Here is a 27,907-nt window from a genome sequence, read left to right as displayed (position 1 = left end):
CCCCTCTGCTACGCTCCCTTCACTGGCTCCCAGTAGCTGCAGGCATCAGGTTCAAAATACTGATGCTGGCCTACAAAGCCAAACATGGAGTAGCACCATCCTACCTCACAGCCCTTATTACACCTCGCACTGCACCTCGTATACTCCGAGCCTCCAGTACTGCTCGCCTGGTCCCTCCATCTCTGAAGACACTCATCTAGACTCTTCTTGGGCCCTACGTGGTGGAATGAACTTCCCCTCGAGGTCAGAGGTCACAGTCGCTGAGTATTTTCTAATAACAGCTTTAGACCTTCCTCTTTAGAGAATATTTAGATTAACTTGTAACCTTCTTATTGTCTGACTTATGCAGGAAAGTGCGCCCAGGACCCATGAGCAGAACCACCGCGGGCAACATCGTGGAAGAAACGTCCGGCGAATCGGACCGCGCATGCGCCGCAGTGCGTGAAACTCGACGCGGGGCGGCGCTGCAGGCCAGCGGACGCGGGGACCGCGTCCACCCGCGCGGGGTTGGCGGCAGCGGCAGGTCCCCCCACCCTCCAACCCACCCCACCCCACCCCACTTCCCGGTTCCTCCGCATCACTCGGAGCCGGGAGCGCGGTCCGCGTTGGGGGCGCCCGTGGGCTCCTCTCGCTCAACTTCGGCAACTTTAATTAAACTTGAGCTCTTTATATCTCTCTCTCTCTCTCTAAGTATATTACGTTTATACATCGTCTGTCGTTCGTGAGGAATACACGCGTGGAAATGGCCGGGGCGCAGCCAGGCGTCCACGCGCTGCAGCTCAAGCCCGTCGCGGTGCCCGAAAGTCTGAAAAAGGGGAGCAAATTTATGAAGTGGGACGATGTAAGTATCCAGAAAAAGCTCTTCAATGTGACCGTAACTGTCTACAACTTGTGCGACATGGCGCGCATAATAATAACGATAATAATAAAAAATATTATTATGATGGTGATGATGCTGATTATAATAAAAAGAGAAGCCGTGTCGCGGCTCCAGTAAGTTCAAAGTGCGAAGTGTGCATGTCGTGGAAAGATGGGCAGATAACGCAACTTCACGATCCACGCGCGTTCCCGGCGTTGCGGCGGCTGCTGGAAACTTCTGTTGCGTAACCGAGATCGATCCTGTCAACGCGACCCCCACCGCCACCTCGGAAATGCTCGATCGGACCGAGGTGCCGGAGCGAAATGCGCTCGGTTTTAGGGAAGGGACAGGGTCCCTCTACAGAAACTCTGCATGACAGACGTCATGCCTGTACTCGATATCCGACGCACTTTTATCGAATTCGCAGAGCAATGAATTATTCCAGCCATCGTTCATTTATATCAAGCTGGAGACCATTAAAACCAACGCAGTAAACTGCTTTCAGTAATTTGCCTGAAATGAAATTTACATTTACAGCATTTATCAGACGCCCTTATCCAGAGCGACTTACAATCAGTAGTTACAGGGACAGTCCCCCTGGAGACACTCAGGGTTAAGTGTCTTGCTCAGGGACACAATGGTAGTAAGTGGCGTTTGAACCTGGGTCTTCTGGGTCATCGGCGAGTGTGTTACCCACTAGGCTACTACCACCCTATGACTAGGTCCTGCTTTTCAGATGCCAGGATCTCTCTCACTGATCCTCTCTTGGCCATATGTGGATCCTCTCTCTCTCTCTCTCTCTCTCTCTTTTTGGATAAAAAAAAACCCACAGCTCTGTTCGGCTTCCTCTGTTTTCCCAGTTCACAGATATGGGCGTGGGCCACGTTTGTGGCCTCAGTCCAGACCCCACAACCAGCTGCCCTTTCCTGAGACACCTTTTAAAAAATGTTCTTGCTCTTGCTACACTACCAGTCAAAAGTTTGGACACACGTACCCATATATGGGTCTTGCATTTTTGACTTCCTAGAACTGAATGGAACTGAAGACACGGGACTATGAAATATAATTTTTTCAGTTACATTTTACATTTGTGGCATTTATCAGAACGATAAATGTATCAGAACAGTAGTTACAGGGACAGTCCCCCCCTGGAGACACCCAGGGTTAAGTGTCTTGCTCAGGGACATGATGGTAGTAAGGGGGGTTTATACCTGTGTCTTCTGGTTTATAACCACCCTATAACACATGTGAGGTTATGTAATGAGGCAGTGGTGGCCTAGCCGGTAAGGAAGCGGCCCCGTAATCAGAAGGTTGCTGGTTCGAATCCTGACCCGCCAAGGTGCAACTGAGGTGCCATCAAGTGAAGCACCGTCCCCACACACTGCTCCCCAGGTGCCTGTCATGGCTGCCCGCTGCTCACCAAGGGTGATGGTTAAAAGCAGTGGACACATTTCGTTGTGTCAGCATGTGCTGTGCTGCAGTGTTTCACAATGACAATCACTTCACTTTCACTTTTTCTACTAATTCTACTCTCGTCTGCTCTTCAGAAAGGTGCAAATAGAACTGAACTGGTTGTTTCCTTTTTCATTTCCATAAGACGTCTCCCACAAGACACCTCAGGAGATGGATATGAAGTACTTGACTTGACTGTTGGGTATGAGAGTTAGTTTCACCGTTCAGCACAAAACAGGACAGGAAAAAAGTCATCAGGATTATGTTCCTCATATTTTCATACAACCCGAATTACGGAAAAGTTGGCAAATTCTTCAAATATGAACAAAATGAATTATTTTGTTCTCAACAGGACACAGGTAACAAAAAAAAGATGAAACTGAGAAAAGTTTACAATTTTATGCACAAAATGAGCTCATTTCAAATGTGATGCTTTTGGCCAACAGATCTCAAAATTGCTGGGACAAGAGCATGTTTACTATGGTGTAGCATGTCCTCTTCTTTCCAAAGCTGTCTGAAGTGTGACATCGAGGTTATGGGTTTCTGGAGTTTTGGTGTACACCAAATGCTTTCTATTGGTGACCAGCACCAGTACTAATAGGTAGTAGTAGCCTAGTGGGTAACACACTCGCCTATGAACCAGAAGACCCAGGTTCAAATCCCACTTACTACCATTGTGTCCCTGAGCAGGACACTTAACCCTGAGTGTCTCCAGGGGGGGGACTGTCCCTGTAACTACTGATTGTAAGTCACTCTGGATAAGGGCGTCTGGTAAATGCTAGAAATGTAAATGTAGGACTATTCTGCTGTTGTAATTTTGCATTGTCCAAATTAATGGAAGACCTTGTGCATTTCTTTGTGCAAATCTACTGTTACTATCCACCTCTGGTCATAGTTAAGACATTGAGTAGTGACCACAGGCATCATCAACACAGAGATATCTCCAGTGTCTCTTTAGACTTCCCTTTCATAGCTAGTCTTGCTAAGGGACACGATGGTAGTAAGTGGGGTTCGAACCTGGGTCTTCTGGTTCATAGGCGAGTGTGTTACCCAACTTTTTATGGATTGTATTTAAGTTCTTATACGCATCCTAAAAGGTTAACCCCCTATAAACCACTTAATGGGATGGCATTGGAGTTATTCTTATTGGGTTGAGCCGGGACAGAAGAAATTTTGTGGCACTGAGACTGCGCACCACAACCTATTAGAACATCTTAAATTATCGACTAGGCAAATGGTCACCAATATTCCAAACAAATATGATCCCCCAAGTTTTTCCAATGGCCCTGAAACATCTATACCATAGTTTTTAAGACACAAGCTCTTCCATCCAAGCACAAATAATGGTCTTGTTACACTGATCCATAATTATGGTCACGTGTAAAAGAATATTATGGCCATCAACTGATGAAATTGTAACTGCATGTATGCACTTGTTTTTACGTTTGTTTAGTATTGTGGCGTATATACATGTACTTTGTCAGCATGATATACCGAAAATCCTCTTCCGGTATGAACGAATATTTTTCTACATCACAGACCTGCCTGATTAATTGAATCTATGTGAAGTAGCGCTGTCTCAGCCACCAAACACATAATTTCTTCGCTGCCCCCGTCCTCCCCCCTCACCATCTGCCTGAAGTATCAATTACTTTGATAGCGGCTAATGCGCTCCGGCTATCTGTTTCTGTGTTGCGCCGCTGGGGAACGTGGTGTGCATGAGAACAGCATGATCTGAAATTAGCCCCTCGGCCAGTTGCAGGCCCGTTCAGGAAGTGTAAGGTTCCCTGGCACTTAAGAAGGGGAGGTTGATTCTAATGGAAGCAGCTTGATAAATGACACCAAATGCACCCACATACGACCGCCATGCATCCAAATTACATGAAATATTAATACAACATACATTGCAATACACAAACAATAATATGTTCTGTACAAATTTAAGGATTTTATTGGCCAGTTTGCGATTGGACGCTTTTATTGGCTAGTGAAATGGCCAGGTTTGATAATTCATTCAAATTGTGGTCTTACCACAAGTTAAAAAGTAACAAAGTAGATGACTTACTTTAATTTGCATTCAAGTACAGGTAAAATTACATGCTTCCAAAGTACATTGCTTAATATCAGTAATGTGAGTCAGATCACAATAAATGTAATATTAATGATTTGATTATGATTAGATTTTTTTTTATTTGATTTTAGATAATTCCTACTGCTTTCCTGAAAAAAAGACAAGTCAGAATATATGGGTTACATTATTATTAATGCAAATTTTGCAATGATTTCACCCCAGAATATATACATACCCTGGACAACACCAGGTAAAATAGGAACATAAAATATGCTCAGTAACATTATGGGTAATGACCATATAAAATTGATATTGTACCACCTTTTGAGGGAACGTGTGGCCGTTTCAAGGTCAACAGGGGCACTTTTCACCTGTTTGGGCTTCATGCAGTGGAGAGAGGCAAGCTGTGTTCAAAGCAGTGGCCTGGCACCAGGGAACCCAGCATCAGCCAGGCAGCCCGGAAAGGAGCTCCACCAACACATATGGGATGGCGCTGGGCACTTAACCCCCACCCATCTCGACCAGCACTTTGTGGCGTCCTTCTCATTTTCATAGTTTTTCCACTCTCTTTTTCTCAAATAACCATGCGTGGAAGTGGTGAGTAACATCTCACAGGCCACACAGGCGTGGGGGAAGGTGGCTGGTCAGTGAAAGGGAAGTGAAATGATTGTCATTGTGAAACACAGCACACGGTGACACTACGAAATGTGTCCTCTGCATTTAACCATCACCCTTGGTGTGCGGTTGGCAGCCATGAAGGACGCCCGGCCAGCAGTGTGTGGGGACCACTGCCCCAAGTACCATGGTGCACCATTTTCCATGTACATAAGATGCCCAAAAATGAAAGCAGGCACTTAGGAAGGTCACTGTTGGGCACCGAGCTCTTCAGCGTCTAACTGTGTTTATTCCTGAAACGTCAGGATTTAGCCAGTGATGTTTCCACCAGTGAGAACATCAATGAAATGCAACATAAGTTAATTTTCTAGCAACTAATGTACACCACTTGTCAGAAGATGCTATGAGTAGTGCGAGTGCAAATGCGCTTGTCCTCTTTATCTTGAAGGAACTGATTCCTGATTCTGTCCTCCTAGCGGCTTCGTCCAGCCGTTTAAAGTAAATGGCGATCGACAGAAATGAAATTCCCCCATGCAGTTGATGACATGATGCTCCTTTGCTTTTTGCAGCGGGTAAATTCTTTAAGTGGCCATAGAAGGCCAGGTTACAGTATGGATACATGTTTTTTTGATCCCAAAGGGAAATATCCGTACGCAGAAGCTTGTTTAGACAAAGAAATATTTTTCACACATTACAGCTTGACTTTTGCACAATAAACGATTAGATTGACATTTGGAGAAAAAAAACAATTAAAAACACAATAATGGAGACAGCGTTAAGTAAATGTCGTTTAGTCTCAGCCTGCCTCACGATATCCACTGTAATATACCATTCTGTTGCAGTCAATATTTTAGGCCTCCTGCATAAATACTTAAAATGTCTCTGTGTTGGTAGGATTCCACGTCTGTGACCCCCGTGACCCTGCGCGTGGACCCACAGGGCTACTTTCTCTACTGGACAGATCAAAACAAGGTGAGACTTCATTTGTATTAGCGAGACGCTGTCTGCTCGCTACTTCTCCGCAACTCGGCAGCCAATCAGACGGTAGTTCTGTGTATTCGTCTGCGCCGCAGCCTCCCTGCTTGATGGAAGTTCTCTGCTCCGTTATTTTCCACTTCAAATGGGAACCATACACAACCTCCTTTGTGCTGTCAGTTTGATGGGAATCATTTGGGTTGGTGGAGTCCTCTCGGGTGTTTTGGGATCTGTCAGAAATATAAATTTTGTTTGTTCAGTGCGTACCAGTTGTCATAACCAGGCTCTTTGCACTCGCCGAAAAACGAAAATTCGCCACTGCGTGAGTCACACAGTCTACAGACAGAATAAATCCCAACAAATCCTCATCGTGGCACTTTATATATTTTCTCAGTTTATTATATTAATCCTATTCACCCTAGGTTGACATTCTTAGGTTGAGATTCTTACAATTTAGATTAATGGTGCCATTTGACTTTATAAAATGTCATCCTCCATTGTCACAGAGAGTTAATATGAATGTTAAGTTCTGTCAAAACATGCACAGTGTTGGATAGGTTATGAGAATTCTTTTAGGTGTAAATAATATATTAATTTAATTTCCGTTCACGGCATTCATCTTGGAGTGTCTAGTGAAAGCTTTCCAGCCAGACGTTCACAGGTCACAAAGTGCTTTTGTCATTAGGCACTGTGGATAAGTTTTACTGTGACAGAACGCAGGCATGTGACAGATGTGACAAGCGAACTGTGGATGTGGCTCCCTGGGGTGAGAGGAAATTCCTCACAGGGCACACACTGCCTTTTGGCGGGCGGGTGGAGCAAGGCAGTCCGTCAGAGGGAAGTGTCCGTAAGTAACTGGCAGAGCGTGAGCACCATTGATTTTGTGTACAGGCGGATGGAGACGTTTCAGCACAGCCGCGATTCGCCATCGGACAAAACGCTGCAGCGTTGCTACTGCTCACTGATGGACAGCATCTCCAGTGCATGCAGAACTCTGTGTGTGTGTGTGTGTGTGTGTGTGTTTGGGCTCTCGTCATGATTTTGTCTGTGTCATGAGAACACTGCATAAATCTCCATGGAGACAACTGGAAGAGGCCGACCCTGTCCTCCATTTGTCATTGGCTGTGAAAGATGAGCCTGCGAGCGCCATCTGTATTCAACCACAGCCCCGATGGTGCACATCAATATCACACACTGACAGCAGTATTTTATGTGTGTGTGTTTGGTCTTATAATAACATCCATAACAAAAGTCCTCATAGAGAAAAAAGGACGAAATGTAATTTTTTTTTTATTTCAAGACCAATGAGAAGTGCACAAACACCTCTCACTCCCTCATTATCCATAACCACTTAATTCATATCAGGGTTGCGGCTGCCTGGGACCATCCCAGGTTGTTGGGTGCAGGCCGGGGACTCACCTAGAGCAGGATGCCATCACATCGCTGGGAGCACACACTCACACACACACACACACACACACACACACACTCTTTCATACCTACGGCCAGAATGAACAATTTTCTAGCGTGAAGCCACAACACGCAATATTTGACACGTGCAAAGGTGTGTATCCACTGACAGTATGAATATATATGTGTATGTGTATGAATCGGTATGAATCGATGTATATGACTGTGTGTGTGTGTGTGTGTGTGTGTGTAAACGAAGGACTAGATTGGCATGGCTGCATGCAGAGCATTCCTACATAAGTCACATTCCTCATGAGCGGAGCTCTGAGACAGTCCCCCGCGCAGCAAGGCCTCACGTCCCGGCTAGACGGGACTGCTTCGTCAACCGGCGCACAACAACTGCTTCCATCAGCGACTGGTCCTAATGGGTCTGAAAGGACGTTACGACTCGAGACGCCAAAGTGTCAGCGCGGTTTTCCTCGGCAATGCTACGACGCCAACTGTTCTTCGCTAAAAGAATCCCATTGTTTTGGCTGCACGGTGTCACCATAGGTCATCACGACACCCTTTGCAGTGTCATGAAATAACTACAGAAAGGAAAAGGCGAGATCCTAGCTCGACGCGCACGTGCAACGTCTGCCTCGCAAGTCTGCTGCTTCGACCTGAGACGCGAGTCTGTGTGTCACGCGCTCCTTCGGCGGTGACATTGGTAAAAATCACCGCTCCGGCATGTAAACAGGCACGCCGCTTGTTTGCTTCCAGGGCTCCCAAATCCCATTTCGCTCGTGTTTTATGATCCCCGGACCAAAGCCATCACTCTCAGAGCTCTTACACCAGACCGGCCTGGCTTTGATAGAACAAGTACGTGTTTATGTTCACTAAGAGTGGGGTTCGCTTGGGGGGGGGGGTGTTATTCAGGATGCAATAGACAGTTTGCAATCGAAAGATTTTTCTGTTACTGGTAAAAATGTTACGTTTTACTAATATGCTGACTGAACAGACAGTGCACAACGGGAAATGCAAACTGGCTCTTAACTCTGCAGTCGTTTGGCTCCCATAGTGCCCCAGAACAACGATTCTAACAGCTTCAGTGGACATCCATGCAGCTACTAAATAACCACAGACTTGCCAAGGAAATAATACGATTTGCAGGTGCTTCTGCAGAGGTTTTGTAGCAAAAATGATGGAAATGTTGATCCAAAATCCTCCTAAAATATTTAACATTGACATAAAATATTTCACTGAACGGCAGTGGCATTGTTATGACAAAGCGACACACAGACCTCATTTTTAATTTTCATTTTCTCTCCCATCATAACCTAAAGGAGGTCACGATTAACAACTTGTTGGTGAACTGTTATACTACACCCCCTATTTACAAAATGACATGAAGACACTTGCTTAAAATTCAGGCTTAATCTTATTGTTAATATTAGAATAGTTACACATTTAATGAATGGGAGTGTCCCGTCCTCAGTCTCAGATGGACATTGGGTCCAGAATAATAATACCACTTTTTTAGCCTAAAGAGTGTGTGAAGCACTCCAGTCTTCTGTTAGAAAAGTGCTGAGCAGCTGCTTACACACGGTGATAAAGCACATTTTTCCCCTGACTCATTTTCTCCAAGTCCGGGTCACAGCACAGCAAACTCTAGATAAGGACACTGCCAAAACTTTTCTTACTCTGTCAAGGTTGTCGTCATTCCGTCTGGCATGTCAAGTCTAGCCGCAGCGAACAAGCACAGAAAGCCCCCTTTCTGATGTCTCAAATCAACACGGGCCACCATCGCATAACTACCGACTGGCAGTATGGCGATTGTATATTAAACCCATGAATGCATACTTTAAGTTGAGATGTAGATTTTAACTCTTGACCTATCTGAATGCTTTAATTGTAGGACAGCATCAGTGCTGTTAGAGGTTAGAATTCAACAGGTAATCAAGTGCAAGTTGAAATTGTCATTAGAGACAATGGCACTTGCGCAGCGTCCCAAGCCAATGTGATTTTAAACGGTCCTTCAGTCATGTGCACCAGTCAGGAGTGTCCCAAGGCTTGTATACCAACAACAGATGCTAAATTGCAGGTGCAGAATATGGCCTTCACTGGGCCAGAAACGTGCCAGGATGTCCAATAGTCACATTTTTGTAGCCGTGACTGGCGTAGAGGTGAACTCTTAACACGTAGATGGTGTGATTTATGAGGGAAGAATACTATGATGGTCTCCGGAGGCTTCAGGCTCATCTACCATTTCGTACTGGTTGTACCTGTACATTTAGATTTACATTTAAGGCATTTGGCAGACGCCCATATCCAGAGCGACTTACAACGTGCTTTCAAGTTACCTTCAATGAAGTGATCAGTTCTGGTTCACTAGGACCCCCAACTATGAATACAATCTTTTTATTCACTCTGTTGTAGTTTCTATACGTAAGTCAGACAATAAGAAAGGTCCAAGTTAATATAAATATTCTCTAAAGAGGAAGGTCTTGAGCTGCTGTTTGAAAGTACTCAGTGACTGAGCTGTTCTGACCTCGAGGGGAAGTTCATTCCACCACCGAGGGGCCAAGACAGAGAAGAGTCTAGAAGAATGTCTTCCTTTTACCTTCAGAGATGGAGGGACCAGGCGAGCAGTGCTGGAGGCTCGGAGTATACGAGGTGCAGTGCGAGGTGTAATAAGGGCTGTGAGGTAGGATGGTGCTACTCCATGTTTGGCTTTGTAGGCCAGCATCAGTATTTTGAACCTGATGCGTGCAGCTACTGGGAACGTAGCAGAGGGGCGGTGTGGGAGAATTTGGGAAGGTTGAAGATCAGTCGTGCTGCTGCATTTTGTATGAGTTGTAGAGGTCGGATGGTACATAGTGGTAGACCAGCTAGAAGGGAGTTACAGTAGTCCAGTCGTGAGACTACTAAGGACAGAACCAGTATCTGGGTGGCCTGGGTTGACAGATAAGGGCGGATTCGTCTGATATTGTAGAGAAGGAATCTACATGAGCGGGAAAGATTGCTGATGTGAGCAGAACAAAAATCTGAATGATGGGGAGGGGTGGGTGAAGATCACTAATCAGTAATCATTAATCAGAAGTCTTCAGTGCACCTTGGACAAGTATTGCTTCATAGAAAACAGAAGATGTGTCGTCATTTCGAAGGCTTTCTTTCCTGCAGTCCAGCGCAGCGTTGCACTTTCATCTCATTACCCAGCAGGCTCTCAGGGCCCCGGTCAGCACTACTGGAGCGGGCAAAGTGTACATCTTTAGCCAATTCACTCAGATTGAAATGTGACCTGTGCCAAGGCATAGCCAAGATGACCATTATTGCCGACAGTGAGAGTGTGTGTTCCTGTGTGTGGCCAAAGAGTAGGGCTGTTACTCGATTCTTTAATAATTATGAACGAATAATTATTAATACCATATTAATACCATTAATGTTAACTCTTTAAGACTAAAGATTACCCTTCTTGAAGTTCAGACACGTTACATTTTACATTTACAACATTTACCAGACGCCCTTATCCAGAGCGGATTATAATCAGCAGTTACAGGGACAGTCCCCCCCTGGAGACACTCAGGGTTAAGTGTCTTGCTCAGGGACACGATTTGAACCTGGGTCTTCTGGTTCATATGCGAGTGTGTTACCCACTAGGCTACTAGCACCCTGGCAGACACCCGGTGGCAGGTGTGTACCGGAGTGCTAAAGGGTGGTGAACTTACGGTGCACAGGCGCGGTGAATGAAGTGGGTGTGTCCTCTGATGGGGGTGCCAGTGATGGGGTGCCAGGTGTGCCCCCACACTGCAAGTGTTATCTTTTCCTGGTTGCATTCACACGGCCAGCCAAATGACGTAATCCAGTCGTATGGGATTGTGGGGGATAGAAACTGACTGATAGCAAAACCAGCCAAGTATTTATTTAACAAGGCCTAACCAAACACAGCGGGCCCTACTTTCAAACTGGCACCGAGTGCGGGGCCGGTGTAAGGTCAAGGCGTCAGAAAAGATAAAGCAAGATAATGACAGATCTTCTTGTTGTCATGTAATGGTTTATGATGTGATTTTTTAAAATGCATTCCACCCTCACGTGTTTGTTCTTCCTCATTCTGGAGGATTTAAACCCACACCCCTCAAGCAGCTACATGCTAAAGATGTCATTTAAGATAAAGATTGTGTATCCCTCCTTATTTCTATCTGTCATGATCCGGACACCTCCGGTAATCGCCAGTTCCCCGCCATGATCCATGGCATGTTTTTATCGGTTCCCCAAGCGTGTCAGACTCTCGGCGGCCTACGAAAGCCACCGTGGGGTCGAGAGGATCTGTCACGCGGTCCATGTTCCCCCTGGCGATTCCGGAGGTGGGGAGTACCGACGAATCCGTGCAGCCGATGATGGCCTACGAAAGCTACCATGGGGTCGAGGAGACCGGTCGCACAGTTCAGGTGCTCCCGCCGTTAACCGAGACGAGGGAGGCGGCGAACTTTCCAGCGGGGCGTGCCGGAGACTGACCGGATTGACGGTGCCTGCGGACGGCGGACAGGATGCCGGTCCCCCACGGACGAGCCGTGCTTTGGCCCGGGCCTGACGCCGCCGGTGCAGGACAACCGCCACTCGTCCTTATGGACTTCCTTCCCCCTTTCATGGACCGTTTTGTGGGGCACTCCCAGTGGTAGTGCTTTTGAGGGGGGAGTACTGTCATGATCCGGACCAGCAGGGGTGACTCCGGATCCGGAGTCCGGACCGGAGTTTCATGTTTGTCCTGTGTAATATTCCCTGATCGTGATCGGAGTTCAGGTATAATTGTATAAAACTATCCTGTTCGTGTCTGTTCGCCGTCGGGTCATTGTGCGTGTTAATGTTCCCTTGTCTCGTGTGTAGTTTGTATTAAACTCCTGTCGCGTGAAATCGTGCGAATGCGTCCTCCTTCATGCCATGTCCAGCCCACCCGTGACACTATCTTATTCATGTAAATCCCGAGGACTCCTTTGACCTAACAGTAGCGAACAAGCCCCATGTTTGGCCCCATGCAGAGCGCTGAGCTGAGCAGCAGTTCAAGACTGTCGGCCAGGGTGGCCTCTGTTTCATTTTCAGCAAAGTTCTAGGTACACCATCGCCATATCAGAAGCTTAAACTTCTAAATGACGAATTTTTTTTTTTTTTATTCTGCATTCCCACATGCTGGCGAGGTATCTGGGATAATGGCGCAAGAGGAAAAGCTGACTTCTGAATGCCAGTCACACACTGGCTTCGCTCACCGTTACCCGTGGGGAAAGATGAAAAGAGAAGCCCTTTTGTTTGTATAAGACCGGAGATACCGTTCCGACAAATTGGCCCACGGCTGCACTTTCTCTGAAGAAGGTGGCGTCTCATGTGAAATACGAATGCGAGTGAAAAAAGGCCCTACGCAATTTCAGGAGGCTTTCGGCAGACGTGGCTTTCCCCCCTCGGTGGTTTTAAATGAGAACGGTTCCATTCAGGACCACATTTTCTTCTTTTTCACGGCGGCTGCGGCACAGCGGTCTCTCGACGTGCGGGTGGCACGTTCTCACCGCGCTCCTCTGGGTTCTCCGGTTTCCTCCTGAGGTTGCGATGGAGTGGTCAGTCCAGCGACAATACCTCAGTGTTGAAACCCTGTCCGATGACTGATTACATTTATGCCATTAAGAAATTCAGTTCATTTATGCACAAGGATCTTGATATTTGGCTGTGATGGTATGATATATTTTAAAAAGGTTGTAAAATGCAGATACTTGTACTGTTTAAAATGCTTGTATATTGCAGACCCGGGCTGGGAGTGGGATTTGATTTGGATGTGATTAGAGGGCTGTGACATGATGATGATGAAATGATTATTGATTACTTTCTCTCTCTGTGATTACTTGTAAAAGTATTCTCTCCCTGAAACCATTTTGGTGTTGAAAATAACGTCATAATCGATGCATCGCGATGCATCTTAATCAAGGCAGTGGCGGCCTAGCAGATAAGGAAGTGGCCCCGTAATCAGAAGGTTGCCGGTTCAAATCCCCAACGCACTGCTCACCAAGGGTGATGGTTATCATTTCACTTAATGATGGTGCTTGTTGATTTTCTAGTGCCGGTGGTGACTGTGTCTGCCTGATCTATGTGTGGCGCCGCACCGGGCAGGAGTTCGGCCTCGTCCCCATGGACATTCGAAATGACACCCTCTGAACACATTTACATTTACAGCATTTATCAGATGCCCTTAACCAGAGTGACTTACAATCAGTAGTTACAAGGACAGTCCCCCCCCTGGAGACACTCAGGGTTAAGTGTCTTGCTCAGGGACACAATGGTAGTAAGTGGGATTTGAACCTGGGTCTTCTGGTTCATAGGCGAGTGTGTTACCCGCTAGGCTACTACCACCCATATGGGTGGTACACAATAAATGTTTCTGCTGCGTTTTGCATCTGCATGTGTTTGGTGTTTCACTGGTGTTCACTCTTTGCTGTTTAACGTTCGCCTGGATTTCGGCAGGAATCAACATCAGGAAAACGTTGCATGCAGCATTTGATTTGACTCCATCGGAATGTGCAGCGACTGAACGCTGGTGCTGACAGCATGTGTGGACGCTTTGATTTGCTCCAATGAGCAGAAAAAAAACGGTCTGTGTTGAGTCCGTGCTCACCTGAGGCCATGAACGGCAGAAAAACGCTCGGTACAGACGTCCGTGTGAAAGAGGCCTTCTTTTGTCTTCAAAAATAAGCGAAAATGAATGTCATCTCTGGGTGGTAGGGTGTCAGTAGCCTTGCGGGTAACACACTCGTCTATGAACCAGAAGACCCAGGTTCAAATCCCACTTACTTCAAATCCCACTTACTACCATCATGTCCCTGAACAAGACACTTAACCCTGAGTGTCTCCAGGGGGGGACTGTCCCTGTAACTACTGATTGTAAACCGCTCTGGATAAGGGGGTCTCATAAATGCTGTAAATGTAAATGTAAATGATTGGAAAATCTCTACTTGGTAAATCTCTGGACGAATGACATTCTGAACGGCGTTGTTGCTCAACAGAGCTTCTACACAAATATTGTTGTATCACATTGTGATTACAGATTATAGTGCCTGACTTACTCCAAAGCAATTAAAAAAACAAGTTATGGTGCCATTCTCAGTTGGAGTCATCAGAAGCTATAAAAATAATTTCCTTCGAAATGTGTCACTCCTCAGTGACTTAGAATTAAAAAATGGAGGAAGCCTTATGTGCATAAATCTGGTCACCCTCTAGGACTTTTTTATTCACGTGTGGTCAATTTATTACAGAACACTTTTGAAACATTTTTTATTTTTTTTATTTGATTTTACTACTCTACTTCTCTACTGCTGTAGGAAAACACTCGCCATGTGATGAAATATGCATAAATGCATTTTCCAGTGCCAAACCCATGGCTTGATGAAATTTTGATGTACAACCTTCCGCTGGCCTGAACTAGAAAAGGCAGATTAGTTTTTTTTTTTCACTTATTTTTTATCTGTGTGGAACAGACTGCTGACTTTATTTGACAGTCTCTCTCTCTCTCTCTCTCACACACACACACACACACAGGATTTCCATTCATCATGGGTATTAGAGCTTTGGCCCAATACCATGTATTATATGGTGGGATTGGTACACCTCTGAATGAGCCACACAGGAGTCTCCTGACACGTCTCTTGTCATTGATTTCTTATTGAACTGATTTTTTTTTTTTTAGATTACTGTTAAAATGAGTTGCGTGTGTGTACTATACATAAGACTGTGAACATGAAAGAAATGGGCTGAATTAAAATATATCACAGTACAAATGTATTCACATTCCTGGAATTTACATGAATATAATATAGAATATAGAGTAAAGATGGGATTGCGTTAAAAGGGGTCAAAAATAAAATGTGGGATTTTTGTTTTAGTGCCAAGAATGATTCATTGATACAACAACAAAGTTGTTCAGGGGATTCACTCAAACAGGAAATCAGTTTTGCAGAGGCAGGTGACACAAAAGTGCAGTGTCCATCTGTCCTAAAGGTGCTAACCTGCATTCATTTCATGCATCCCTAATTTGGGTAAATTCAAATGTATTCAGTTAGTCAACAGAACACATTCTATTCTGTTCGAATTTGCATGCGGTGTGGAAGTTCACAGCCTGGCTGATATTTGGATATACAGTGCGTACGTAAAGTATTCACAGCGCATCACTTTTTCTGGGTTTTTTGGTGGCACCGACACATCCGATATGTTGGATCCCGAGTCTCCACTCCAGGCATCCACTCCCGGGATTCTACCCTCAACGGCTATCCGCAGACGGCCAAAAACCTGTTGCAACACAAGAGTAAATGGTCTGTCATGCTGACAGGCCCAGATAAAGTGACGGACTTGCATTAGTGAACACAGCCTTCTGTCACATGACTTCATATCATATTTTCATTTGATGTTACATTTTTTGATGTTCCATTTTAGATAGATCTGCTTTTCAGGGTGTAATATTTACACTTGAGGTGCTACGGAGTTGCCGTAATTGTCCGCTTGGGCGCCTGATTGTGTGAGAATAATGGATCCCACGGGATGAGAGGTGCTCTAAGTGCACAATATGACTGGAACATGAAACCCTGATAAGTCAGAGCCACCCAGAGCCTCCCAGGCCGATCCCTGCAGTCAGTCTCGTGTTTGGGCGTAAAGGCCATCGCTCAGAGACAGCGCGGTCACAGTTCTCCCAAATGCCACTGTGCACCGCAATCAGGGCCGCACCGGTGATTCAGTGAGGAATAATAATTAAAGATTCCATTATTGCTGTGTGGGCCGACTTGATTTGCTGTAATCCGTGATTTATTTCAGTTGGAGCTTCTGATTTGTGCGTTCAGTGCTCTAGAACAATGAAAGTCAACGCTCCGGGAAGATTACCCTCAGGAGTTCCATTTAATCTCACATAGGACGTCCTTTACCATATCAGTATTTTTTCAAGGTGTTTCCGATGCTGCAACCGCCGTTGTGTGTGCTCCACTGTGGTCATGAAAAGCTTATTCTCATCAGGTAGAGAACTAATTCCCCATCTATCTTAGTCTTAGATTAAAAAGATTTTTTTCACAAGGTGTTTTTATGTTGTTCAAAACTTTAAATAAGTATATGTGAAACTTTTGGGTGTTTCTTTTCGATTATTTAAAAATCCCCCCAAACATGAGATGTGCACTTTCATTAGACAAAATTCACCAGCCTGAAGAGCTGAGCATATTTACAGTACAAGCCTTAGTTTTACATTTTACATTTACATTTACGGCATTTATCAGACGCCCTTATCCAGAGCGACTTACAATCAGTAGTTACAGGGACAGTCTCCCTGGAGCAATTTAGGGTTAAGTGTCTTGCTCAGGGACACGATGGTAGTAAGCGGGATTCGAACCCGGGTCTTCTGGTTCATAGGCTAGTGTATTACCCACTAGGCTACTACCACCCTGTTCCTAGAGTTTAGATCAATTTAGATCATTCTTTGAAACAGGAGCTGAAGTATTCCCCCAAAACAGGCGAACCTAGAATTTTAATCCTGGTCCTGGTTCTGGTGGCCCGTCAACCAGTCGTAGGAACTGGGACCTGAGGTTTATCTTCAGGGGTTTTAAAAGGTCTTTATAAGGGAAGAGAGGAGACAGTGTTGTAACCCTGCTGTTCCGAAGCCCTTCTGGCCGGGCAGCGGCGCATTCTGAGCGGCCCTGCGGAACGTCAGGAAGTGCCTGTCAGACGGAGTTGTTGTCCGCAGCTCTCTTCCGGCCGTAATTCCCTGCGACCGGCCTCCGCTGCAGCCTTTGCTGACTCCGGCACCCTTCACGTGGGCTGTGTTCCGCTGCTCCTTTCCCCGTTACCATAGCAACACACTGATCAACAAATGCTTTTTTGAAACCCGTCCCATTCCGATGAGACTTTAAAAAACTGCTTCCGATGGATATTAAACCAGGAGAATAAATGCAGTTCAGTTCGCTGGCCGGACCATGAGCACCATGTGCGGGCATCTTCACTTGATTTACATATACACACAATGTTTCCTGCACAATAATAAAAAGCACAGAAATGAAAGGGAAACGTCTATTCTACTGCTGATCACATTTGTCATCTAAACTTCAATTATGATATAATAGTCATATTATAATAAAAGTATTATTAAACAAACTCAGTAAGTTTATGCCTTTAATGGTGAGATTTTGGTGTATATATACATTTCTGGAATTTATCAGATGCCCTAGCAGGGACAGTCCCCCTGGTGACACTCAGGGTTAAGTGCCTTGCTCAGGGACACAATGGTGACTTTGTGGTCTTTGCTTCAAAAGGCGAGTGTGTTACCTGCTAGGCTAGTAACACCCAACTGGTTAAAATATTTCTCTTTTCATTTTTTTGAAAAAAAATCTTTCCCTGTGTGAAGGATTATGAAAGCAGACACGTTGATGAATGTAAAGAAGAATCGTCCGCCTCCCATTTTGAGAGGTTCCTGATGTGCAAGCACACAAATTGCAAAAAAAAACTACACATAACACCTCCAAGATGAGGACGCTGAAGTGACGTGACGGTCAAGCTGGAGAAAGTTTCAGCGCCTCGCATAAGGAAAAAGGCGAGTCCATGCCTGGATTCCCCTCTTCTCCCTGTTCCATTTCTTTGTCAGTTAAGTGTGTCAGAAATGAAGGTCATCTGTCTTTTTTTTTTTCCCTTCACTCAAGTTAATTCAATTTGGTAAAATGATAAGAGGGTATCAAATTTAAACGCCACCCAAGTGCTTTGGGGCAAGTCGGAGGCGCTGGAGTCCACCATACTTAAAATACTGGCTCCCCTGCGAGCGTGTGTTCCTCGAGAGAGAGGGCGATGGGATGAGGGGGATAGGATGGAAAGAACTTCTCTGTGGAGGAAAACAAAAGCGCTTATGCTTCAAATCATCCCTCCCTGGAGAAAGGCCGTCTCCTGCGCTCCTCCCGATCGACGCCTATGTAAGAAACGATGGAGAAACATGCACAAATGGGAGTCAAAAGGCCAGCTATGAATAGCCACCTTGTCCCAGTAGCCTATTATCGTCTAATTGAATGTTTTCAGTTCAGAGCATGCATGCATTACGTGGAACCCGCAGCACCTGCGGATCTAAGCAGGGGCCGAACCCCCCAAGGTCCGCAGCGCTGCCGAAACGATTACCGAGTTGCGTTTATGTTGTCACCAAACAGGCCCTCGGTGGGAATCCAGAAGTCATCTCGGTCCGTCCTGGAGGCGACTTTCACTGTCTCCAAGGTGTCACGTTGCTTCTTTTATTTATGAATTTTTCATAAGCGTAAGAGGAGTCTCGTCAGAGCCGTTTCACACGGAAAAACAATGCTTCATTCACAGAGAGTGCTTTGACTAGACGTTGGCGCAATGAATGGGGGAAGGACCAATAAAAAGTGAAAATGTTCTTGAAACATAGATAGAAAGGAAACCAAATTCATGAGCAGCTGTAACAGTGAACCCAGGCAGGGATGAAAGTAGGCCAGTGTGGTCTGAGACCACGTAATGCAGGAAGAGTGGAGATCCCTGACTACTTCTGAACCAGCTCAGATGCTGTTCAGTACTGCTAGTTGATGTCAAAGATGTCATCAAAGACTTGGATTAATTAGACAGCATGTGAACAGTTGGTTCTTTATGTTTAAATGTTTGAAGCAAGAACAATAGGCCTGTCTGATCCGTTCCCCTTGAGGACCTACTAAATGTATATAAAGGACCTGCTGCTGATAGTGCCTTACTGGTGCATGATGGGACATGTCACCTTCGGATGTGAAAGTGATTGTAATTGTGAAATGTGTCCTCTGCTGTTAACCCATCGCCTTAGTGAGGAGTCGGCAGCAGTGTGTGGGGACACTCAGGCGGACCTGGATTCGAACCGGCAACCTTCCAATTATGGGTCTGTCTCCTTAACCACTAGGCCAATTACTGTCCCATGTATTAAATATGGGGTCTATGCCTTGATGAGTCCCGGTTTGCCAAGGTGCCACTGAGGTGCCACTGAGCAAAGCACACTGCTCCCCAGGTGCCTGTCATGGCTGCCCACTGCTCACCAAGGGTGATGGTTAAAAGCAGAGGACACATTTCGTTGTGTCACCGTGTGCTGTGCTGCAGTGTTTCACAATGACAATCGCTTCACCCTTTACCTTCACCCTTTACCCTTTATATATCCATTATCCACCGCACATTCCATGCAATATCTGTGCTGCTTTATCACTGTACATTTGTTATTTTGGCTCAATTCTTAGTTGAATACCTCCATCCAACAATCCATTACCTAAACCTGCTTATGCAGGTTAGCGCTGCAGTGAGACCAGAGCTGGTCTTCCCAGATTTTAGATCATTTCCCCTCCCTTTAACATTAGATAACATGTAATATAAATCAACATATACAATGTTCTGGTGTTCTGTCTCTAGTTCAAGTGTTGATGTATTGATGAATGAAGAAAATGGGTCCTGGAAAATTGTTGGAGGGTTTCTTGGTGTGTGCATGTTGAGATAAAGAAGAAAAAGTGATTAGGAAATAAACTGTGTCTCTGGGGCACAAGAAGCCCCAGCGGGGACATCAGATTAACAAACAGAGTGTGAATAAGGCAGCTCGCGAGATGTTGGAACGATAACTGCTGGGAAGCGACTGCAGCAATGTCACAAGGCGATTTTTTTACTTCTACCCGTCCTCATAAATTCCCTTCCGAAAAAGCAACCTGGAAAGTGCCAGCAGGGGCAGACGGACCAGAAAAAAAGTTCCTCCGTGCTCTGATGGAAATTCATAGTGGCAGTAAAGTGTACCATTTTTCATCCTGAAGGTCTCCTCCCCCTCAGTGGATTACAAGGGCCGAGTTGATGACTGTCAGCCCCAGTTCATCCATTCACAGAATGACACCTGTAGTCAAAGAGCCCGAAATCCTTGCCGTGGCCCTGTGATTTTCATGTGTGTGTCCAGTGCTGATAGCCCCTATCAGATAATCCCACAGACAGGGTGACTGGTTGCAAGGCCTCGGCCCGTCTTGCACGGCTCCAACCGGGACCTAAAGACGAGCCCTCAGCCTCTTATCTGTCCCGGCGAATGCACAAAGGGCCTGTCGCGGGGGCTCCATGGCTACTATTCTCACCCATCACCCCCTTGTGAAACGGGCCATAAATAAGATGACTCATGCTGGCTGAAGACCATCTCATGCCAGGAGGTGCTCTGTGGTCCCCGACAAGCCATTTGGAAATGGATGGAGAGAGATAACTGTAGCAACTTTTTTTTTTTCTATTTTCCTGTGTCCATGATGGATTTCTGCCACTTTGCTGGGCTCGAATTCTGGAATTCTGGCCACTCCACCTATTTAGCTTACAACATTTTTATATTCTCTCTTGAATGAACGTGCTTAAGATGGAGGTTGGATTTATCTTTTATGCTTTATGCTTTTTGGAATACATAGAAAATTTAGGAATCTGAGGAAAATGTTCTTTGTACATAAAAGGAATTTGATTTTGGTCAATAGTGTCTTTCAAGCACAATGCTTTTAAAAACAACAAAAATATATATTGATACAATGAACAATATACTGAGCAATATAATATACAGTAATATATACATGTGAATAAAAGAACAATATAATATACAATAAAATCTAAATCTTATCTACAGAAAATACAAAGATTACATGAATATATACCACAAGTCTACATCAGCACAGTTGCAATGCGTGTGACGGCGAAGGGAAAGAAACTGTTCCTGTGTTGGCTGGTCCTTGTCTGCAGGCTTCCTTAACGTCTGCCGGAGGGCAGCAGGTCGAAAGGTCAGTGTCCAGGATGTGAGGGATCTGTGATGATTTCCCCTTTTCCTGGTTCTTGAGATGAACGGTTCCTGGATGGAGGGCAGGGGGTCCATTGCAGTCGGTTTCTGTCATATTTGGTGGGTGCTCCATACCAGACTGTGATGGAGGAGCACAGGACAGACTCAATAACTGCAGTGTAGAACTGGATCCGCAGCTTCTGTAGAAGACTGGACTTCTTCAGTTGCCTCAGGAAGTAAATCTGGGATGGAGGGGATATTTGTGTACCATTTCAGGTCCTGGGAAATGGTGCTACCCAGGAACTTGAAGGTCTCCATAGTAGACACTGGGCTGTCCGATATGGTGAGGGGAAGCAGGTTGTTAAAGTGAAAAGTGAAAGTGAAGTGATTGTAATTGTGAAACACTGCAGCACAGCACACGGTGCACACAGTGAAATGTGTCCTCTGCTTTTAACCATCACCCTTGGTGAGCAGTGGGCAGCCATGACAGGCGCCCGGGGAGCAGCGTGTGGGGACGGTGCTTTGCTCAGTGGTACCTCAGTGGTACCTTGGCGGACCAGGAATTGAACTAACGACCTTCTGATCACGGGTCAGTAGGCCACCACGGTCTTATCCAATATAGGGATATTTTCAAGATTCTAGTAAGACGTAGATCATGGAGAGTATTCTAATATGGATCAAATTTGGTTTGGTGGTTGTGGGGGAGGGGAGGACCAGAGCTGTGCATGTGATGCATTGACACGATTGTCCAGAATGAGAAAGTACATATGGTGTGTGACAGCTGTCAATCATCCCTCTGTTAAATATTCATTGACCTTCCAGAAGCGCTACCTGAGACATTGGGTGGGGACAGAAATCTCATGATGCGACTTTTAGTCAACAGATCACAACCCAAATTCACACCTATAGGAGATTTTCAGACAATAACATCATCACAGTACCATTTCTCCACTACAGTGATCTGAGACCATAAACATTGAAGGCATTTTGCCGGTTGATGGTGTCAGCACTGTAATGAGACACTTTGTGTTTGTTTTTCATGTAACACATCTGTAAGTGTCATGATCTGGTCCGGCAGGGGTTACTCCAGGTCCGGAGTTCGGGCCGGAGTTTCATGTTCGTCCTGTGTAATGTTCCCTGATTGTTATCACCTGTGTATCATTGTATAAAGCTATCCTGTTTGTGTCTGTTCGCCATCAGGTCATTGTCTGGTGATGTTCCCTTGTCATGTGCATTATGTATTAAACCCCTGTCCTGTGACGTTGTGCGTATGCGTCCTCCTTCCTCGCCATGTCCAGCCAACGTGACAGTAAGCTTAAGTCGAGTCTGAATCTTGAGTTCCCGCTGTCCTTTGTAACCATTGCTTGTTCTTTCTTCACCTGTGCTAATGTCAACAATAAGACCTATTGTCATATTTTGCAGTTTTACAATCTTGAGTTGAATGTCTTATGCATGTGTGGGAATCCCTATGTTATACAGTAGGTGGATACAACCATTCAGCCTGCCATTGCAGCAAAGTGTGTTTTTGCAGCTCAGGCAGTGTTGCTGGCTGTTTCATTCCAACATTGTTCAGAAAAGTGCCAGATTGAGCATAAAGGAGTTGAAAAATCATTTAACTGCTGTTGCTTAAAATTAAATAGTGCTTGCTGTCCAGTATGGTATGTTGGACTGAGTTATTCATTTATCCATAATCCATAATGTATTGTATACCTATTTCTTATTTATTATTCTAAGATAATAATGTAATATTAACTTTGATCAATAGCTTAATGTTCCTTGCACAGTTTGAAAAATATTGAAGTGCTTAGTGTATCATGTTCTAGCTCATGGCCTGAAATAGGTCCATTAAGGTCACTGTATGTTCCATTGACAGTCTTATAGAGGCAGGAGCCAAATACTCTCCAGTATTTTCCAGTACCGGTGAGGATCTTTCTCTCCCTCCATTGTGAACACTGAGACCCTTCTGAGAGCAGGTGTTGTCCCGGAAAGAACGTAAAAGGCATTTGGAAGACTCTACTGTAGCTGCCACCTTTTTTTGGCACAGGACTGCACAGCAGACGTCCCACCGAAATGTCTGAGAAATCCCTGAGTGGAGCGAGCTTGATACGCTGTTTGACAGGTTTTTGTTTTGGAATGGACTCAAGGGCGGCCGCCGCTGCATTTCAGATCTTTCAAGACTAATAAAGGTGGCGATGCATGGTTGTGTCTTATAGCAACCCAGTTTTACCAAACTCACCTCTGTTCTCATGAGTTTTTAAGGCAGGTGACTTTGAGAAGGAAGAGTAAATATCTCACCAGCGGTGTATCCTGGGATCCTCCAAGGTTGTTGGTTTGCCCTTGAGATTACAAAGATCCATGAAAAATTATGTTCTTAAATAGGGCACAAGGAGAAGCTTTAAAAAATCTCCCTTTTACGATTCTGGCAAAGCACTGGTAATCTAACTGCATGTTTGGTCTGGCAGTGGAGATCGAGTTTCGACTGACAGCAGCGGGAACAATTTTATCATGAGGAGAGAAGCTGAACAGAGGTATTGGGCAGTTTGGTAGAAAGTGTTTGTCATGAATTTTGATTTAAGAACTCCTTTGACCTTACGAAGTTGAGTTGAGCTTTATTGTAATTTCAGCTATATACATGTTGGATGTATACATGTAACATTTGAACAATTAAACCAAGTTACACAGTGACATAAAGTAGTGACACAGACAAACTGGGCTACATAAAGTGCAAATGGGACACAGGCAGTGCAATAGTAACGTTTAACAAAAAACATGTAGACAACAATGAGACATCATCGCTAAACAGGTGAAATGAATAATGAAGGTTGCAAAGTAAAAATAGTGCAAATACTGCTGTGCTAAATGGAACGCTGCATTAATAGATAATATTACAGGTAAATAATATTTCAATATATCAGAAGTAGTACGAGTTTGTGTGTGTGTGTGTGTGCATGTGTGTGTTTGTGTGTATGTGTATCAGCGCAGTGGTGGCCTAGCGGTTAATCAGAAGGTTGCCGGTTCCTGAGCTGCCATGGTACCACTGAGGTGCCACTGAGCACAGCACCGTCCCCACACACTGCTCACTGTGTGCTGTGCTGTGCTGCTGTGTATCACAATGACAGGTGTCACAATGGCTGAACATGGCAAGGAAGAAGGATGCATACGCACAACATCACAAAACAGGGGTTTAATACATGGTGGTCAGGACAAGGGAAACATCACCAAACAATGACCCGACGGAAAACAGACACAAACAGGGCAGCTTTATACAATCATACACAGGTGAAAAAATCAGGAAACATAATAAAACAGGACTAACATGAACTCTGGGCCCGGAGTGGCCCCTGCGAGACCGGATCGTGACATAAGGATATAATAGTCATTATTAAATGTTTGTTTGAAGGAAGAGGTTCTATGTTTCACATTAAGTATTTTATATTGTAGAATTTAAGGTGAGGGTTGTAAAAGGCAGGTAATGCCCTCATTTTCTTACTCTAAACTTGCACACCCGCTCCTCAACTCAAAGCCTGTCTTGCCTGCAGGAGCGGCCCGTTTTCTAATAACCTCTTCTATTTTTACCCACTTGCTGCCGATTTGATAAATGCGTTGCAGAGCGAATGGTACAGTGAAGGAATTAACCACGGGAGGGGCGAATAATTGAATGAAAGAATAACAATGAATAGTAAATGAAGGAGTCGAACACCAATTCTGAATTAAATTAAGTGAAGACCAAAATGTAACCCTTTGTGTGGTGTTTGGGTCTGTGGGACCCATTTCAATGTTTACCAAAAGAAATATTATGCAAATTCTGATGATATAAAACCGAGATTCTTGGACTTTGCCTCATTTTCTGGGAAGAAGATTTACATGACTTCACAGAACACGCCCCTTTCAACTGGACATGCAAAAATATGAACACTGCACCAAAGCAAACTCACCCGCACTTGATGGTATATATATGAGATCCAAACTATATAGATGTAACACTATATCCCACTGGTAATGAAATGTAAAGGGCAGATGACTAGAACAGTGTGGGTCAGTATACCGCCTTCTTTGTTTTTGAGATCAGTGGATGCTAATGTACTCAGAGGGGGTTGGGGGGGGGGGGTGCTCTCCATCGCTCTTTCCTTGGACCATCAGCCTGCGCGCATCATGCTGGGCAGCATCCCTTTAAAACACGCTTCAAAGGACGGCCTTTATAGCAGCCGCTGGAAATGTTAACCTTTGACTCAAAGCGCCTGCCTCCGCGAACCGTGGCTGCTAAATTGATTGCAGGGAGGAAGAGGCTCTGCACTCAATTTTCCCCCCTTTCACTACCTGGACAAATCAAAAATAAATAAAAGATCGTATTTGCGTACCCCTGAATGAAGTGGAATAAAGGGGAAGCGATCGTATCGCCCAATACAGCGCAGATGTTGGGGCAGATGTTTCCGCCTGTAAATATATTAGTCATGGCATAAATTGTACTGCATAATCACTGTTGTTAAATAGCCAGGAAAGACATATTTTATTGACATTACATTAATTATGCTTTGCGTTTATGATTCTCACATTCTAAAGCACATTTTCTAGTTTCTGAACATGTTACTCAGGGTTCAGGTTGCTGGGAAGCTGAAGATGTCCCACTATTATTCAGGAACAACCAGGCTGTCACAGAAGGAATTTATGTTGCCCAGCTGTGACTGACCTGAAACAAGACTTGTGCATTAGAGGATCAGTAAAAAATCCAGACCAGGATTTTGCCTCAACCAGCCAAGTGAGTATCGAGTCCAGTCACATGTCTACCTTGGAGTTGAAGCATCCTGGAAGTGTGAGGTGAACGGTGATCAGGATTCGAGGATGGACTCCCGGTCTTTGTGTGTCCGGGCAGGGAGGAAAGGACCATGTGATACAGGAGGAGAGGTCCCATCATGTCACCTGGGCGAAATAGGAGATCAAATCAGATTTTCATCTGGACCCGAGCTGATGGGCTTCTCCTTGTTTTGTTTTTTTTTTTCATTTCACCACCTTTGTGCTGCACCCTGTGAGATTGCCTTCTAAAATTGAGTTCTGCTTCTTTGATGTGGACCAGCATTTGCAATGCGTGACAATTTAAAAAGTGTCATGAATGTGTAATGAAATTACTTTTGGAAGTCTAATACAGTAGCAATCACAAGCCCTTACATGAGACACAACTTTGAAGGAACTTGGTTACCATAGCAACAAATACCTTCAGCTTCCATGAACATGTAAATTTGCGGAGTGTCTTCCCGAGTGTGCGTGAGACCCCCAGCTTTGGCAGTGGCCATCCAGCGTCTCGGTCCTTAACGTATGTCCATTCGCAAGTGTGATCATTAATACGCGACTAAATATACACCAATAAACCTACACACGTAATCATTTGGAATGCACACGCAATTTAGTAAGTGTCTCGGGAGGTCAGGCACATTTTGCTCAACATTAACACGCAAGATGGAAGCCACTTCATCTCTCGTTTGCCCGCCTTATCAATAATGGATCTTTAAAAAGTACTTACAGCTCCCCAGCAGGGTTTGTCAGGAGATGTGCCGTGCTATTTAAGATGTGGCTTGGCAGCGGCCCTGTGTGGACCGAGCCGGCGGTTCAATCAGCTTAAGGCGCCTGCCTCTCACCGAGCCCTCATCCGTGACTTCATTTCCCCACGTCCCGACCCCCACTATCACCACCCCGCCGGGTCTCACTCACTCCTCCAGCCTTAGCGGGTCCCGGTGCGCTATATTGCATGCATGGCTGGGCTCCGCTTCCATTACGCCACTGCCTGCTCCTCGTTGCCACCTGCACTGCCCGCCCTGCCCAGCGACCAGGAGGAAGGGGAGGAGCTTACTAGAGGAAGTCTATGGTTTCTGATGTGGGTGTATCTGTCGTTGTGTTGTCATAGTAATACTCTCTGTGAAAAGAACAGCACTTGCATATTTCTCATGTTATGAAACTGAGTCCATGGTATTGACAATTCCGAGTTGCCAATTCGCCTAGTGTATATGCCTTTGGATGGTGGGAGGAAACCGGAGAACTCGAACTTACAACCGTGAAGGTGTGAGGCCATGGTGATATTGATTTTCATATCGATTTTTTATTCAAATGTTTAGAATAGAATAGAGTAGAATGCCTTCTGTTGTCACTGTACGCATGTACGATGAGATTAAAAGCAGCTCCTTACCGTATGCATTAGAACCTTTGGAGATCCCAGTCAACACCTATGTCTACAGTCTAAAATGATGGTTTCAAATGTGTGTACTGAGTGTCTTGAACTTACCCTCAAATTTCTATGCACATGGTGGTGTCACGTATCATGATATGCACAATTGTAACCCAGTGGCATAATATATATGCATTGTAAGATTATTGCCTGCACACAGGCCTGGTGTCAATATACTCAATATCAGTATCAATCTGTCATATCAATCTGTCGTGTCGTGTTTAATGGTATTTAAGGGGAACCTTTCTTTAAGTTTTCTTAATCTTGAGGGGTCAGGCCAGAACATTGACTGCTAATCCACTGTCTCTCATTGTAAACACTAAGTGTCAAATAAACCCTAAAGCTTCCAAGGCCCAATTACAAACCACTTTTCCTTTTTTCTGTTCTAATTCTGCTGATTAGATGCCACGTGGGACTAAATCAGTTGCTTTTCTCCTCCTCTGCAGGAAACTGACGTGCTTGACATTTCCACCATCAAGGACACCAGGAATGGAAAATATGCAAAACTGCCCAAGGTAAACATTTATCTCGTGTTTCTGCGTATCA

At 45.0% G+C, this 27,907-nt stretch overlaps 1 protein-coding gene across 3 annotated transcripts in view; it reads left to right on the top strand.

The window, feature by feature from the left end:
- The first annotated feature begins 578 nt into the window (after nucleotides 1–578).
- The window catches only part of plcb1l (phospholipase C beta 1-like), a 91,776-nt gene continuing 64,447 nt past the window's right edge, over nucleotides 579–27,907 (top strand). For all 3 annotated transcript variants that reach the window (XM_029002146.1, XM_029002147.1, XM_029002148.1), the window contains exons 1-3: nucleotides 579–841; nucleotides 5,892–5,969; nucleotides 27,808–27,876. In XM_029002146.1, coding sequence (XP_028857979.1) covers nucleotides 743–841; nucleotides 5,892–5,969; nucleotides 27,808–27,876 — 246 coding nt within the window. In that variant the 5' untranslated portion in view covers nucleotides 579–742. The remainder of the gene's footprint in view (nucleotides 842–5,891; nucleotides 5,970–27,807; nucleotides 27,877–27,907) is intronic.

This window comes from Denticeps clupeoides, chromosome 14 (assembly GCF_900700375.1).
Source record: "Denticeps clupeoides chromosome 14, fDenClu1.1, whole genome shotgun sequence".
NCBI classification, from domain to species: Eukaryota; Metazoa; Chordata; class Actinopteri; order Clupeiformes; family Denticipitidae; genus Denticeps; species Denticeps clupeoides.
The sequence above is the reverse complement of the archived record's forward strand: the minus strand, read 5'-3'. Positions and strand labels throughout refer to the sequence as shown.